Source organism: Bactrocera neohumeralis, chromosome 5 (genome assembly GCF_024586455.1).
Source record: "Bactrocera neohumeralis isolate Rockhampton chromosome 5, APGP_CSIRO_Bneo_wtdbg2-racon-allhic-juicebox.fasta_v2, whole genome shotgun sequence".
Lineage (NCBI taxonomy): Eukaryota > Metazoa > Arthropoda > Insecta > Diptera > Tephritidae > Bactrocera > Bactrocera neohumeralis.
Window position 1 is genome coordinate 16,591,933 of NC_065922.1, and position 18,364 is coordinate 16,610,296.

The 18,364-nt window shown below is 36.7% G+C and overlaps 1 protein-coding gene across 8 annotated transcripts in view; it reads left to right on the top strand.

The window, feature by feature from the left end:
• Positions 1 to 18,364, top strand: part of LOC126760678 (platelet binding protein GspB) — a 470,397-nt gene that overhangs the window by 378,613 nt on the left and 73,420 nt on the right. For all 8 annotated transcript variants that reach the window (XM_050476505.1, XM_050476504.1, XM_050476510.1 and 5 more), the window contains 2 exons: positions 16,661 to 16,852; positions 16,972 to 18,342. In XM_050476505.1, coding sequence (XP_050332462.1) covers positions 16,661 to 16,852; positions 16,972 to 18,342 — 1,563 coding nt within the window. The remainder of the gene's footprint in view (positions 1 to 16,660; positions 16,853 to 16,971; positions 18,343 to 18,364) is intronic.

Genomic DNA, 18,364 nt, shown 5'->3' on the forward strand with positions numbered 1-18,364 from the left:
GTGAGTTTAGTCAAAAACACAGAAAGAGAAAAAACTCCTCTCCAAGCTGTTTCTGAAGTACATTTCATCTGCTTTACATATTCCTGATATGGAGAATCCTTAGTTCCTATTTTTTTTATACAATTTTCGAAAAGAATTTCAGCGATGGAGTTATCAGTGTCAAGTTTTTCAGACATTTACTGACGCGCCATTCACAGTGGAACCATTAACATCTTCACCGACTTACTCTCAGTGAATGTCGTATTTGAAGTCAAACCATTACCCATTGCAGACGAAGAGCTAGTCACCTCTTTGCCTTTAGTCCAACCAATAAATGGATATATGCGTTTAGGACCTTCGTTCTTCAGTCAAAAGCAACAGCACAAAAAGAGAAAGAGTCTCTTAGAGGAATTCAAGTACATTTCCCCTTCACATCCAGTTTGCTTCTGGATTTCTAAAAATTTCTGGTTTTGGCTGCATTTAGGTTTCTTACCTCTAACTCTTGGTTTATGTCTGCAAGATGGTCGAAACCCATACCAACATTATCTTGCCGGTTTTTTTTTCATCTCGAGATTATACTAACTCCTTCGAAATCTATTTCATTATTCACGTTTTGGGCAGGGTCTAAAATCTACTGATTGAATTTGAGTGTCTGCATAACCTAAATTTTATTGATGTTAGTTCTTCCTTAGTTCGCTATTCTTTTATACAATTTTCGAAAAGCATTTCGAGGACTCACTTTTTTCGCCAATTAACTGCACGCTATTTGGCTATCAAAAGTGGAGTTATCAGTCGTCATATCATCAATTTAATATTAAAATATGCAAAACTAAGAAAAGTGCTTAGTCTTTAGATACTAGTGTATTTTAATATCTCAAGAGTAATTTTATAACAAACGCTTTCGGTTTCAAATATTCTGCCAAAGAGAAAAATTCAATTTAACTTAAAGTGAACTTTAGTAAACCAATAGATACATAATTTCTTAAAAATATATATAATTCTCATAACAAGCATAAAAAAATATATACCTAATAATTTAAAATAAACTTTAGTAAACCGACGGATAAATATTATATTGAAGTATTTTATATATAATAAATTTAACTTATAACATTTTTTTTTTTAATTTGAAGTGTTAATATTTTTCAATCACAGAGAAAAAGTCAATCAAATTTAAATTGAACTTTAGTAAACCAACAGATAAATAATTTTTTAATAATATAAATAATTCTTATAACAAACTCTTTGAATTTCAAATGTTCAAATTTTTCAACCAAAGAATAAAGTATAACTTAAAGTGAACTTTAGTAAACCGACAGATTAGTAAACCGACCGTTAAATAATTTTTTAAATGTTAATGTGTTTTAATATTATACTATTTATTATTGTAACAAACACTTTGAGTTTCAAATCTTCAAATTTCTTAACCAGAAGGTAAGATATAACTTAAAGTGAACTTTAGTAAACCGAAAGGTTAATAATATCTTAAATATTAATGTATTTTAACGTCACAACTAATATATTTATAATAAAAGATAGAAAGTTGTACAGACAATAACTTAAAAATTATTTGTTGTGAGGTAGCTTGAGAATGGCTTGAGAAAGTTTTGAGTATGTATTTTAATGATTATCTCTAACTTGTTTCGAGTTATTATTGAGTTTTGGCATAATTATCAATAAATAAAAACACGAAAACAGACAAATTATGCGCCTCAGAAAGTGTAAAGCTTGAAATAGTTCAAAGGTTCAAAGAAAGTAAAAAAAATTAGTATTAATTAAACCAAAATAATTTATTATTTATTCGCCAAAAGCTTATTGCTTTTCTAAAGCAGCTCTAACCTTCAGCGGCACACTGTTAGACTAGATTTGTATACTACAAGCATCGCCTACCATTCTCACTCACGCCACACAATCTAATCTGCGCAGATTTGCAAGTCGCTAAAAACAAAAAAAAAAAATAACTTTTCCATAACACCGCTGGTTATACAGTTTCAATTCCGCGTATCTGCCGCAAATATGCAAAGTAAACTGACTTCCTAACCCGCAACAACAACAACAATCACACAAAGTCATGCGTCATAGCAGCAGCCTCTAGATAGAGTCATGTGCCACACGCATGCGCAACAACAAGCGCCAAGCATACGCCCGATACCTGTTGGCTACAAAAAAATACTAAATATTAAATGCTATGCGGTTTCGGTTTTTTGACTTTACTATGCGCTGCGCATGCGTTCTTCTCGGCCATGCAGAAGTCTTGATAGAATTGTAAGATTTAAATTTGATAGCGGCAAAAGCGGCGCCAGTGCAACGCGAGTACAATGCTACGCGCGCCTGCCACTAGTCGAGCGCAATAGATAAAAATCCAAAACAACAACAATAACAAAATGTATTTATAATATGCATATATGAGCGATTTTCCGTTGTGATGATCAAAAGCTTGCTGTGCCTCGCCTGCCGTCGCGCTGTCGCTGCGCCGCGTCTTCAGCGGCTTTGCAATTACAATGCAACCCTGAGGGTGGCGGCTGCAGCTGCGCGCAATGGGCGAACTTTAGTGTTTTCTCCACTCTCTGTGCATTGCCGATTTCGCTATTCATACACAAACATACATATGTATGTACATATTTTTTCTATTTCAAGGTGGATCCGCTGCTTAAGTTGTTCGGCTGTGGCGCATAGCAATTTTAGGGTGTGACTTTGAAAAGCGTGCGGGTGGGTGTAGAGAGTAGCGAAGAAGAGTTTGAGAAAAAGCAAAATAATACTAGACTGCCTTAAAACAAAGGACAGTAGGCGTTTGTGGACATTGCGAACTTTTTCATGCATTTTTTTCCCACTCCCTCTCACCTCCTCTGCGGCGCTAATATTTTATGCCTTTTTATGGGCAATTTTTCGTATGAAAAGCTAACATTTCTATTAGCCAACATTTTGGGTGGGTTGATGCGCCAGCTGTTACGCTGGTTTGTGCAGTTGTTGTGTGGTTGCGCATGTGGCCGTTATTGTGACCACCAGCGCTGCAGCAGCGCCATATGCAAATTATCGTAATTTGGACGGGTGTGCGCATATGGCCGAATGCCTAGCCGAACAGACGCACACATACATAGATATAGTATGTAGTATGTGTTATGTATGTCTGTATATAAATAGAAAAACATAAAAATAAATATTTTCAGTGTTAGCTGGCGGCTACGACTTTTCCTTGCATTTATGTCTTAATATGATTTAAGCTTTATTGCCTCAGCAGCTTTCAACTGATTTTTTTTTAGACACACACAAATACCTGTATATATACATTCATATATGTACAACATGCAAATAAACATATATACATACTTACCTTACATTGAATCCTTGTCCAACATGTGCTCATGCCTTTGTTGCAAGTATTCTGTGTACCCAACCAAATTGTTGTATGCAAATTGTTTATTGTTTTCTTTTTTGCTTACATAATGTTTACAAATTAATATTATTGGCGTATAATTTTTGTAGCAAATAATCCACAAATTGCTATGCAATTTATGGCTATTGCGGATTGATTGCGGTGGACTTGTAGGCGCGCGCACACACATTCGAAAAGCGCCAATATTTATGGGCTATGAATATGCATAAATTGTATTTTTAGCGCAGGTGTGGCATAATGCTTGTATTTTAGATAATTTAAGTCGAATATGTAAAAAAAAAATTTTCTATCAACATAATTTAAATTTGCCTTATTATTCAACTCGAATTCAATTCACAGTTCATTAACTGTATCATTTTTTATATTTTTTTATAGAAAAAGTTGCATAAATTACACGGTTTTTCATATACAAGTACATATGTTAACTATGCTATTCAAGTACTGAAGTGCGGACAATTTAAGCTTAAAAATCGCAATCCTTAAATTTTTTTCGGGATCTCGAGTTTAGTCCCGAAATTTAAATTATCTATTTTGCATTTATTTATTATTTTATTTCATTGCTTATTTAGCTTAAAAATTGCAATTCCGAAAATTTATTTTTGGATCCCGAGGTCAGTCCCGAAATTTACATAAATTATTTATTTTACATTTATTTAATATTTTATTTCATATCTCATTTAAGATATGTACTAAATTTTAAAGTAATTACATTTGAAGACATTGGAAATTTAATTCCGAGATCAGGAGTTCAGTCCGGAATTTTCTAATTTATAAAAATTAATTTCAATAAATATGTTTAATATTCAATTTATTCCCTCAAATGTCAAAAATAATTGCAATCCCGAAAATTGATTTCGGGATCCCGAGTTCAGTCCCGAAATTTAAATTATATAATTTGCATTTATTGGTTAATTTATTTCATATAACAATTACGTTATAAAATTTTAATTTAACCGCATTTGGAGACATGGAAACTTAATTTCGAGATCCCGATTGTAATCCCGAAGTTTCTAATTTATAAAAATTAATTTCAGTAAAGATATTAAATATTCAATTTAATTCTGCAAATGTAATTGGAAATTGAGTTTCGCTTTCGGGATCCCTAATTTAATCCCGAGATTTCACATTTAATAATTTTAATTTTATTAATTTATATAAAATATAAATTTTTTTTTACATTTTATTCGGTAAACAACTTTCCTTCTATTACTTTGTGTATTCTATTTTTTTAGTTGTCATTCATGAGAAGAATTTCAGTACAGATCTTTCGGGAAACAAATCTATAAAGCTGCAGAGAGACTTGAATATATTATATTTTATTAAGTATATAATAATAGTGAGCTAACAGAATTATTAGGAATGCTGCAAAGCTGTGTTTCGAATTTTTTGATTTCGGGATCCCGAAGTTAGTTTAGATTTTTATATATTAACTTATTTCCATGAGCTTAACCAATTTTATAAGCTTTTAAATAGACTTGCTTTGAAACGACATTTTTGCTTAGGTATATTCATATATGTATGTATATGTACATATGCATATCGGGATTCTGAATTATCATTGAGCGCACTTTATTCTAATAATTAGCGTACGAACCCGAAATTTCCAAAAATATTTATCTGAGTGTCGAAATTTTGTTTAGAAATTTTCGAAATATTTATATCGGGATTCCGAATTATTACAAACATTTATAGAACTTTCTGAAATAAATAACGTACGATCCCGAAATTTCCAAAAATATTTATCGGGATCCCGAAGTTTTTTTTAAAGATTTTTTTTATATCGGAAATCCGAATTTTCATATCAATTTATAGAATTTTACTGTAAAAAATAGCGTACGATCCCGAACCCGAAAATTCCATTACTATTAACGTGATCCCGAAAATTTGTGGACACATTTTTTCACCAATATTAGTTAAATTCCAAATTATAAACCATTACAAACTGACCATGTTGCTATCACGCTCCCTACGCCCTATATCACTCTACGCTCGTAAATACATAATTCCCTTCACGTGATATTCGAGTGCAGTGCAATTACACCGTTAGACCAAAAAATCGTGGCCACATTTCTAACCTGACGGAAGAAACACGCAGCGTTGCCGCAGTACAACAAAGCGCATAGACACACTCGCACACATATACATATACACACAAACATACATATATATCTACATATACATACATACATATCCAAAAGTATACCGTAGTCACTAAAATTTTCCGCAAAAGCGACAATACACGCTAAAACACATACACAAAGCAACTATACGATTCAAAAAGTAACAACAAAAATAAAATAACAAACTGTTGGCAGTCAACTGGCAACGCAACGCAACAATGCGCTGTCACTTCGACGTCGCTGCTCGAAATTCCCATGATGATAATAATGAATTGATGAGGCTGTGACCAACAACAACAGCAACAACAACAAAGAAGGGAGCAACAGACAATAGAATGCCACAGTCACTCAATCGCACTGAAACTGAGTGACCGCCTGCCTGCCGCACAGTGCTTGCAACACGCCGCGTTGTCGTGAGCGGCACAAAAAAGTGGCACGATTTTCGCAGCGGCAGCAACAAAAACAAAAAAGACAAACAACAAATGAAGTAAAACTGGCGAAAATATGCGACCAAACACAACGCAGTAACAATTTGAAAACAAAAACAACAACAAATAAAAGTGCGCGTTGCAAGCGTTGTGGAAGAAAGCCAAACATTTTCTTCGCTTTGTGGCAATGTTAAAAAGCTTCAGCAGGTCCATAAACCAAATGCGAATTATTAACAAAAAAAAAAATGAAAATTATAAGCAGGGCAACAACAATAACAAAAAGTGAGCTCCATCAAACAGACGAAATAAGCAGCAGCCGCCGCATTTGAAGCCAATTGTAACGCAATTGTGGCACAACAAGCGCTGAAAACACAAATGTTGCATGCAACAAGCAACTATGCCGCAGCAAATACTACAGAGCAATGCCAATTGCTATTTTTATTTGTTATTGCTCGCATCTTAGTGTTGTTGTGCTTGCTTGCCACGTTTGCATTTTTCGTGAACTTGTCACGATCTGCAATAAATTTCACGATGATTGTTGCTTTATTTGCCAAAATGTGCGCACAGACACACACCTATGAATTAGTAGAGACAAACACTCGCATACAGTTTGAGCCCAGCTGCTTGCCACATTGCAGTTGTAAGAGCGGGTGTAGTAAAATATTTCTGCCAGTTCAAGTAGGCGATGATTTCTGATAAAATTCGCAGATCCGTTGCATATTTTAGTCAAAAAAGTGCTGAAATTTTAATTTCTCGAATTATGTACATATGTACATACATATGTACATATGTATATGCACGATCTGAGAAGTTCTTTAAAGTATCATTAACTGTAAATTGTAATAACTTAGCTTTAAATTGTGTAGTTGTTACAGAGAATTTTTAGATAATAAAAATTTTGAGTCCCGAAAATTTCGGGACTGATTTCGGGATCCCGGAATCTAACAAAGCAATTTTCCGATCAAATTTCGGGATCTCAAAAATGTAAAAAACAAATTTTCCAATCAAAGCACAAATTGTCTTATTTTAAAATACATTTTACCGGTGCCGAAAAAATTGAGCTTATTCACTTTGGAATTTTCAAAATATATTCTACGCTATTCAATATTGTACGTATGTACATATGTACATACACATATATATGCATGTATGTATGTATGTATGTATGTATGTACATATGTACATATACATACATATGTATAGTATGTATAAAATTCCTTAAATACAAAGCACGTTTTCAAATGCTTTTCTTTCTAGACTTTTTTATACACGTACAGTTGGCATCGTCGATGTGCAGATGCATATAATTTCATATCCCTATCCGCAATTGCTATAGAACTCGTGTATCAACACATTGAATATCAAAAAATATAGTGCGATGTCTTTTCGGAAGAAATTATAAAAATTATGACGTAAAAATAAATTGTTAATTTCGGGATCCCGAAACTAGACCTGAAAAAAATGGGATTTTTTTCGAAGAATTTAAAATAATTACGACGAAAAAATAAATAATTAATTTCGGGATCCCGAAACTAGTCCCGAAAAAATGTAAAAAATTTTTTTGGAAGAATTTAACCCTTATGTTAATAACCGGGTACCCGGGTACCCACCGCGGTGTATTTTGGTGAGTAGCTTAAAAAAAATTCAGTATTTCATTTTAAGCTCTCAAATCGTCGTTTTTTAACTTAAAGGAACTCACGTTCATTGAATTGATTTTTTTTTATTTTTTTTTTTTATAATTATAACGAAAAAGTATTAATTTCAAAAAGTTTTAAATTAAATTTTGGCATCTCGAAATTAGTACCGAAAAAAGGCGAGAATCCTTTTTATTTTTATTATATTATTTTTTAAAAATGTAGGTATGTCATATTTAACAAATTTTACTATTATTTTCGGATTTTTGTTAAATATTTAAAATATTTTCTAGAATATACGGAAGAAGGCTCTTCGAAGCGACTACCTCAATATTTTCGAGTTTATTAAACCATCCGCTAAATATATGATTTCAATATCTTACACCCAATACATAATTTCATGAGTGCACTAGTTATCTGACTTTTCGCATACACACACACACTCATATGAAAAGCAAGCATGCGCACAAACATAAATACTTGACCATTGATAATTTCTAATTGCCTTAAACATGAACTTAGTGCAAGATTTATTTTTATTTGCTACCATTTTCACCTCATATCCTGGTCTATAAGTCTACCCGGAGTCGTAAACAAAAGACGCAAATAGCCAAGAGTGCCTTACAAATGCAAGCAGATCAAACGAAGAGCAGCAAACGTATTGTGTTTGTAGCGCATGCGCGTGTGTCAAACATATCCAAACGTATTAATATAATATTTTCTGTTGCCTCATTGATTAGAGCAATGCGAAATAAAACAAAAGCAACAACAAATAAAATAAATTGCCCCATACGCAATGTTGTGGCATGTGTGAGCGAGCAACAAGCGCGGCAACAGCAATAAATGTGTTTGTGAAATACGCTGGTAGCTGCACCGAACAGGTATCTATAAAGAATCGGACTCATAAGAATCTTAATTTACTGCGTGGCAAGTGTGGTCGCAGCGCAGCAGCCATTGGCGCAGCATCAACAGCAGCTGTTGCAAGTTGCAACTGTGCTTGAATTACTTTTATCTGCAACCATGTGTGCATGTGACTTTGTTGTGTGCCATCTATCTGCTTGTTTGACGGCGCATGCGCACAGCAACTTTTAATTTGATGACGATTTTATGAGTTGAAATGGAAATTGCAACGCCTCCAGACACGCAATGCCGCATTGAGTTGGTCCGACGATGATGATTCTGAAAAGTGCTGATATGCATGTGTTGCTGTATGTGTGTATGCATGCGTACATGAAAATTGCAATCGATTCTATGAATTGCGCGTGCAGCTGGTGGCACAAACATAAACAATAATTGAGAGGGAGAAAAAGCTATTGCGTGCAACGTGTGGCAAAGTATGTGAACAGCAGTAAATAAAAAAAAGTTACACAATTTTCCACAATTTTTTCTTCAACCGAAAAGTATAAGACGAAATTTCGGGATTTAATTGGAGATCCCGAAATAGTCCCGAAACAAAATTCTATTGTTTTTAGGGTATTTTTTTTTTGTTTAATTAAAATACTTAATATTAAAATTTCGGGATTAAATTCGGGATCCCGAAATAGTCCCGAAACAAAATTCTATTGTTTTTAGGGTAAATTTTTTTCTTTAATTAAAATTCTTAAAATTATAATTTCGGGGCTGAATTCGGGATCTCGAAACAAAATTGTTTTGTTTTCATTGTAAATTATTTTTACTTTAATTAAAATACTTAATCCCGAAAAATCACAATTTTAAGTTAGATCCCGAAATAGCCCCGAAATAAAATTCTATTGTTTTCGGTCTCAATGTGTATCTACTATCCTAATTTTCTCGTTAATTTAAAACATAAATTTGAGATTTCGCGAGTAAATTCGGGATCCCGAAATAATACAAACATTTTTATTATATTTATTATTTTATGCATAAAAGAATTTCTATCAGAAATTTGTTATAAAATACGCAAGACATTGAACTTTCTCATACAAAAACCGGTAGAGTTAATCAGTTCCCCTCAAAGCCCTCTTTCGATTACTATTTAAACCTGATTTTCTCTTTTGCGTTAAGACTTCAGTTGCCAGCGCTCAGTTCCTAATTGAATGGGAGTTGTGGCAGCAACTCTTTAAATTTATGCTTGCCAATTTGCCACAGCGCAGCTTGCCACAACCGATCGGCTGCGCTCGGCTTTATATGCGCACACTCCCCGTGGTCATTTGTTTTTCGTGCACGCAACACATTTTTTCACTTTTGGCATTCATTTGCAGGACTAACAACAACAACTGTCAGCTGCTAGCTTGCCACAGCCGCTGCCGCAGCCTTCAGTCACAGCCATTGGCGTTCATTAGCTTTGGGGGCGTCAACGTCTCGTTATTAACAGCGCGATCAATTAAGCGCTGCCATTCGGTCGGTATGCCGTCCAGTTGCGGCAATGATTTGCTAGCCGCCAAATGCCAATGCCAACAAATGTTTCTCATCCACAATTCTTAATCGTCGCGCAATCAGGAAATTCGATTTTGCTAATAGTAACGTTAGAAACGTAATAACGCCAAGACACCTCCGACTGCCGCATGCGCCTTAACTTATAGTATGTGTGTGTGTGTGTCTGTGGCTTGCGGGGTCACTCCCACTGGAAAGTGTACATTTCTGGATCGCAACAAATCGCCGCCAGCAATTGGTATGAGGCGTAAACACGAATCAAAATACAAGTACTCTGTGGGCGCTCTGGGGGAGAGGGGCGCTAAAGCTGAAGCTGTGACAACTGATCGCAATGAGAGCGTGAATTTAATGCCCGGCGATTGCTGGAGGCATCTTCAAATGCTGTCGCTGGTTGGCTCAACAGCTGGTTGTTGCTGTTGTTGCATGCTGGCGGTGGGAAGGCGGAAATCGCTGGAAAGATTGGATTTTTAATAAATTGCAGTGCAAACTCGCATTGACAGCCGATCATAAAGCATTACGGTAAAGAAAATATAGTTTTGTTCGCCTTTTCTACAATTTAATGGATCGCCATAAAGTAATAGGCAAAAGAAATTGTTGTTGATTAACGGGATATGCGGCAATAAAGTATGATGCCTGGTATAATCGGGTATACTTTGCTTGCAAAATGAAAAGAATTTATAGTCCTCGGCAGATCGAAATTATATAGAACATGAAGTTATAATATTTACGTGCAGTGATGGCCTCTTTTGTCCAAAGCCAAAGCATAAACCCTTCAAATAAAAGTCCTTAGCGCCATTTGTACCAAAAAAAAACTCAAAAATTGATGTTTAAATGAATAAACTGCGGATTTTCAAAATATAATTGATCTTCAATACATTAGAGTACTCAGAACTCGGAGTAGTTGACATATCGAAAGTAATTATTTGTGGTTGTTGCACCTAAATTAGGCACTATGGATCTAAGGTCGCCTTGCAGTCCTCATCTATTTATCTTACACTTTAATTGGTATCAAAATTTTATTCTTTTTTCATATTTCCACGTAGCACTCGGTATTTTGATTGACGCTTGTATATAACTAAAGTATAAAGTATGAAATCTATAAACCTATTGAGAATTACATTGATTATTCGCTAAAGTGAATGAAATATTTCCCTTTACATATTTGATTCTCTCAACTACGCCATAGGCATTGGTATAAAGCGAACTGGCTTAAAACTTACGAGATCTATCACGTACAGTGTAAATCCCAAATAAGTAGATAAGTTAGAGTAAAAACCCCACAAAAAGCAAGTTCGCCGTAAAGAGAATTAAATATTTATTTTCCTTAATTATGGGAGAGTTTTAGATGTAATTTAAACATTTTGTTGTAATTCAATACGAGATATTTGTTTTGGGCGAAAAACGGTTTTTGTTGAAATGGTTACTTGAGCTCAATCGTTCTGAACAGGGACGGATCCCAGTGGGTCAATTCCCACGTTCAAAACAAGTTGCTCACAATATCAAGGAATTTTTTTTTGACTTTTGAAAATCAGAAGTATTCATGCATTTCTCGACTGTTAATAAGCTTGGCCAGCTGAACTTTCACTATGAACTCTATGTTCACTTAAGGTTCTGAAGTGTTCTGAAAACTTTATAATTTTAATATGATTGTACAGAAAAGTTTTCAGAACACTTCAGAACCTTAAGCGAACAGAACATTTTAGTTTCAGAACTATTAAAAGGACTGAACCTCATTCCAGCTTTAGCTGAAAATGTGACTCAAAAATTTAAATGGAGGACCGAACTAACTAACTTAACATGAGGGCTAACTACATATACCAACTACTTGAGTATGTATACCATATAACAAAGGGATCGTTAGAGAAAAGTTGACAGTATGGTCGAATTTGTTTTTAGAAAAGTAAAAATCTAAATGCAGTACTGAATGTGTCTAACATACATACATATATGTATAACAAAGGGATCGTTTAAGAAAAGTCTATATTATGGTTGATTTGGTTTCTCGGAACTGAGGAGCGACTAAAATTATAAGTATTTCGGGGCTGTTAGGTCATTTAAAACGACGTCGATTTCTATACTTAATTATCCATGAAATTGAAAGTTTGTGCTGTCATATTCTTGAATACTGAAATGTTAACCGCGGGATCCCGATCATGATACCGATTTTTTCACTCAGGCTTTATAAGTTTTTTCTTTTACCTCTGAAGTTGTCAACTGTATACATTTACTAAAATCCCGAAATTCGGTTTTTGGTATCCCGAAATTAGTCACAATCGTTACTAAATTTTATGCGTTTTTTATTTATTCCTCAATTTGATAGTTTCTGTTGATATTTGCTCGAATCCCGATATGTTAACTTCGGGATCCCGATTTTTTCAATCACGTTTTTTGAGTTTTTTTGTTTATTTTTGAAGTTGACGCTCTTTGTATACATACATACATTTACTAAAATCCCGACATTTTATTTTCGGTATCCCGACATTAGTCCAAATTTTTACTAAACTTTTTTGCATTTTTTTATTTATTTCTTAAATTGATAGTTTTTGTTGACATGTACTCAAATTCCGAAATATTAACTTCGGGATCCCGATTTCAGTCCCGACTTTTTTAAATATTTTTTTCACTTAATGAAATGAATATGGCATACAAGGAATAGTTAACGGCTGAAATAAGCGATTTAATGCAGACACTCACACCCCTTATTTAGTGTGATACTCAAACGTGGTTGTTGAGATCCACGATGTAATATTTAATCATGTGGTTCCGTGGGAGAGTCTGGAGTTGGAAATAGGTTAGGCTAGCTTTTGATGATTTTTCCTACTTTAAAAAAAACTACACTGCACGGAAAACATTAAGAATAATAATATTCAGATACTTTTTTCAAAATCTTCAAAAAGGCCTGAATAAGCATATATAAAATTAAGTAAATATATACAGAAATATTTTGTTTCTATGGTTTAATTAAATTATTATTATTTTAAATTTTATTAAGAATGATTTGCATTTTAGTTTTACAAATTTTTCTTAAAAATGAACCTACAACTGCTTATTAGACGCATAAATACCAATAACCGCCAAATAAAACCCTAAATAAAAGTATTTGTTGTTGTTATTAGTGCTAGTCGCTGCGCTTAAGTGCGCAATATAATGTTGAAATATATATACAAACACTTATTTGCGGCTTTGTTGCAGCAAGCGGCCCACCTTGGCGGCAACACAGAGAATTTATTTCCTCAGGCGTCGACACTTTTCTTTTTCCACCAAATTTATTTTCCCCACACACCATTGCAGCGCATTGGTGAAAACTAAGGAGTGTTACCACTAAAATATTCGATGATATTTTATGATATGCGAAATTTAATGGCAAAATAAAAATAATAAAAAAACAAAGTTGCAAAAAAGCAGCAACAACGTTGAAAAACATAAATTCGCTGTGTAGCAAGCGCGTTGCCACAACTTGTGGACAGTTATAGTGCAACACGTGCAATGTGTAGCAGCGGACTTGGAAAAGTTGTTGCCGCCTGTGGCCGTTGAGGCAGTGGTGAAGGCGTTAACAGCATGCCGCGCATGCGCACAAACGAACAATGCTGACTTGAGTGCAACAATTTGTAGCAAGTTTGCGGAGAACAAGTTTTCTTTGCTTTTGAGAAAAAAAAAATATTTTCTAAATAATTATTAATGCATGACAAGAACAGTGCTCTAGCTGTTTTCTATGCTTGAACAATATTTTTGCTTTTATTTTAGAAATAAATCGCTTTTGGTCATTTGGGGATTTTCACGCAGTCCACCAGCTATACATTCATTTTTTTATGCTTGCCACATGCTACTTCTATGCATTGCGTTGATTTTTATGTGCGCATGCGCAAAGCCTTCACGCAAATTAAAAGCGCGCCACAGTCACACAATCACAATCGCAGGCACAAAGGCGCAAGGCAGAGCGCGCGAACGGCAACCAGCTGCGCAGCACAACAAACAGTTTCAACGCCTTGGGGTAGGCAATGATATGCGATGCATATTTCGTGCACACTTGCGGGCCAAAAAATGAATGCAACATTGGCGGCGGCACATACCTTAACCACAGCCTCATACACACACACACACTCGCACGCGCAGCGTAACTCTTGTGGCAGTGCGTTCGCTTGCCGCGGTTCTTTTTCGCTTCAACGCCCATATATTGCGTTGGTGCAACATACACTTTGCTGTTGTTGTTGTTGTTGTTTGGGCATTTTGCGCAGGCGCTAACGATTTGTTGAGGTTGTAAATAAAGGAAATCGTTGCATGCGGCGGGAAATTGAAAAACATCAGCGCAAAAATAGCAACAACAGCTATATAAATTTAAAAACAACAACAACGCTGTTGAGCGTAATATTTTAACGCAATGGCTATGGCAATAACAATAACAACAATAACAATTGTCCAAATTGTTATGAGCTTTATGAAATTTATATGCACACATTTACTAATGCATCGTCGCCCGCGTGTGTGTGTGTGGGTGTACACTTATATTTTCTTGCCGCCATATATTTGGCCTCGCCGGTTAGTTGTGCGACCACAGCGCACACATTAGGGAAATTTCAATTACTCCAAAAGTGCGTCCCGAAGCGTCGCAGCTGGTTGGGTGGACCCTGCCACTTCAAGCCGGCCGGACCGAAAGTGGGCCAATTGCATTTGTGTTTGCGTTATTTATGATAGTGCATTGGTGGTGCGCTTGGGCGCAAAATATTTTTCCTTAATTCTGATTGCTTGCTCAATTTTATTTTTGTTTCTATCAGCAATCTTCTGTGTGGTACTAGTGTGAGGGACTATCACTGTGGCATGATATTTTGTACATAAGTGTGAACAAATTCAATTAGTTGCTTGTAGTGAATTTATTTGGTGGTAAAAAACAAATTTTCCAGGTTGATATACAAAATAGTTCCAATAAATTTATGACTTTTTTTGTGATGGTCACCAACTTTTAAGCTTCCAAAACTTCCTTCTTCTTTATTATTGGCGTAGACAATGCTTACGCGGTTATAGCCAAGTTTACAACAGCGGACCAGTCGATTTTTCTTTTCGGAATTTGCCGCCAGTTCGAGATTCCAAGCGAAGTCAGGTCCTCCTTCATCTGGTCTTTCCAACGAAGTGGAGCTCTTTATCTTCCTTTGCTTCTTCCGGCGGGTACTGCGTCGAATACTTTTAGAGCTGGAGTATTTTCGTCCATTCGGACGACATGACCTAGTCATCTCATCGTTCCATTGAATGCGATATTCGCCGCGACCAATGCGCAAAGGACTATAAATCTTCCGCAGAACTTTTCTCTTGAAAACTCTTAACGCCAGATGTTGTCATCGTACATTCCTCGGCCCCATAAAGCAGGATGGGAATATTGAGTGACTTATAGAGTTTGTTTTTGGTCTAGAACTTCCTAACTAACTAAATTCCGTGAGATTGTAGTGTAACACTCTGTAAAAGACCCATTTTGGGGCAAGAACTCTTTAGCAAGTGCCTAAAGCTGCAGAAGATGTAAAGCCTTTACACCGTGGAGCAAGTATTTAGCTGAGATCTTGTAATAAGTATTATATTAATACCACTTAGAGGGGGTATATGGAGTGAGCGATTCCCTATCTATCAAAAATTTATAGATTACCCGTTTCCTTGAGTTAAGATCCCTGATCACTTTTCCATATAGTCTGCTTCAAATAACTTAAGAATATGACATGTTTTGTCATTAACTATGATATAGTGGAAACCACACATTACATGAATCCATTTTTTTAACTTGATTCAAAGTATAATATGCCGAGGGAAAAAATCTTCGAATAATAAGCATTTCTCCATATAGCACTAAACAGAAGAACTAAACATAACATAATAAAATTTTCTTTAACAAAATGACAAGTATCACAAGAGACTAGCTGACATCTTGGAATGGTAATTATATAACTCACACTTAGAGGAGAGTAATAGTAATGAGAGACCATCTTTTTATGGACTATTAATTTGTTGAAGTTAATAGTAATATCTTTCTGCTTCAAATAATTTAGGAATATGACATGCTATGTCATTAAATACGTCATAGTGGAAACCACCCATTAGATAAACCCAGCTTTTCTAATTGGTTTCAACTATAATGCGTTATGTCAGGGTAGAAAAATCTCAGAGTATAAGCTTTTTTCCACTATTGTATAACATAAAACAGAAGAGAGATAATTTAAGAAAGATTTATTAAACAAAATGACAACGTTTGACATAAAAATGACAGTAAACTGAGTCATTTCAAGTAAGTCGATTGTATTTTCTGTATTAAAATTATATAAAAATAATATCAATTATGGATATAATTATATCTATGTATTATATATAATATATTATATATACTACATACATATATGTATGTATATATGACACATACTGGCATTTAGAGATCAGAAATTGACAGTTTGTCATTTATATTAGTATCGTAAGAACTAAACTGCAAGAAATGTCAGTGCTTGTCAGCTTTCCGACTTCGAAATATGGTAAATATTTTTGAAATATTATGAAACAAATACTGAAAGAACTACTTATAATATAAATCGGGTCTTAGTGGCGCTCAAATTTTTTTTGTTACTAAACTTATTATTTTATGTCAGAAGAAAGGCAAAAATAATACTTTCAACTGCATATTGTACTTTTAAACATTAAACATGTATCAACTAATTGTTCCACTTCGCTGTTTTCTCTTTGCAGGTGGTCCTCTCGGCCTGTTCTTCGTATTTCCAGAGCCTTTTTCTGGACCACCCCGAAAAACATCCAATTGTGATATTGAAGGACGTGCGCTTAGCCGAACTGAAAACATTAGTCGAATTCATGTACAAGGGCGAAGTTAACGTGCAATATTGTCAGTTGTCGGCTTTGCTCAAAACGGCCGAGTCGTTAAAAGTAAGTCACGATAACTTAAAATGCTTAAAGAACAAGTTTACTTTATTTTTAAAAAGGACCGAGTTTAAAGTCCTTTTGTCACTAAAACTATCCACTCTCTCTCTCTAATCCATACTTAGGTTAAGGGCTTAGCAGAGATGACCAATCAGAACACAACACTCAGAGAGCCAGAACGTGAACCGGATCGCCTGAGACCGCATTCGCAACCTATTAAAAGCACTTGTGACAGTCCCGTCGATACAGCGCTAGCGAGCGGGTCCAATACATCGTTAGCCACCTCAGCCGCAAACTTAGCCACATCAGCCGCTTCGTCGCCAGCCGCCGCAGCCGGCACAGCCTCAACAAACGCCACCGCGAACGCAACAACAGCGCCAGCAACTACGACGCCAGTCAGCACAACAGCGGCTGCCGTTGTGGCTGCAGCTGCCGCAGCCGTTGTAGCGGTCACTCAGCAACAACAGCAACAACAACAAGCTGCCACAGCGTCTGCCTCCACATCAACGACGTCCACGTCTAGCACAAGCGCCGGCAGCAGCGCCGGTTCCGCCACTACGGCGTCTACAGCGCAAAAACGTGACGCTAGCGGTGAACGCAGCGGCGGCGGCGGTAGTCCGTCATCGTCAGCGCCACCCACAAAGCGTCAACAAATGTCACCGGAACGCGACTCCTCACCGCTGCCGCTTGATCTCTACCAGGGGCGCAGTGCCGCCGAAGCCGCAACACTTGGCCAGGATGGTGGTGCGCGTGCCACGAGCGAAGAACGCGATGCGACGACGCATGCCATTAGCAAAAATAACAACAATAGCAGCAGCAATAAGAATACGACGAGCAGCGGCGGTGGTGGTGGCATTGCCAGTGGGATGAGCACGCAGACGGCGCATCACAATAACGGTAATGGCGACAACAAACCGTCGCGGCGACGCGATGACTCGGACGATGAAGACGATGACGATGAGCCGCATCACGGTATTACCGCGCTCGATTCGCCGCCCGCACGACCCGGCTCCTGCAGTGTGCTGGACGTGGTGGAGAAAATCGAAGAGCCCGACAGTTACGACGAAGAAATGGATCTAGATGACGATGTGGAGGACAATAGCTCGAACGATGCTATGGGTTTGAATATGAAAATCGGCGCAGCCATTAGCCACACAGCGGCTGCGCTGGCTTTACCCTCACCGCTGGGGGGTGGCAGTGGCGGCGGTGGCGGTGATCCAGAGTCGGCGCGCTCAACACCCGCTGCTGCAACCAGCTCAACATCGTGCGGCGGTCTCATACTCGCCTCGGATCTCACACACCAACAACAGCGTGCGACTTCGCGCAGTCCACGCGATGCGGCGAACATTGAGCGACCCGGCAGCAGTGGCGTTTGCGGCTTGCCCTCCACCTCGGCGGGCATGAGTCCCAGCTCGTCGGCGGCAGCAGCTGCCGCAGCGGGCAGTGATGCGCTGGCGGGCACCTCCGGTCTGGGACCAGTGCAGTCCGTGCCGCTGGTGAGTTTTGTGTGGAAGTTTT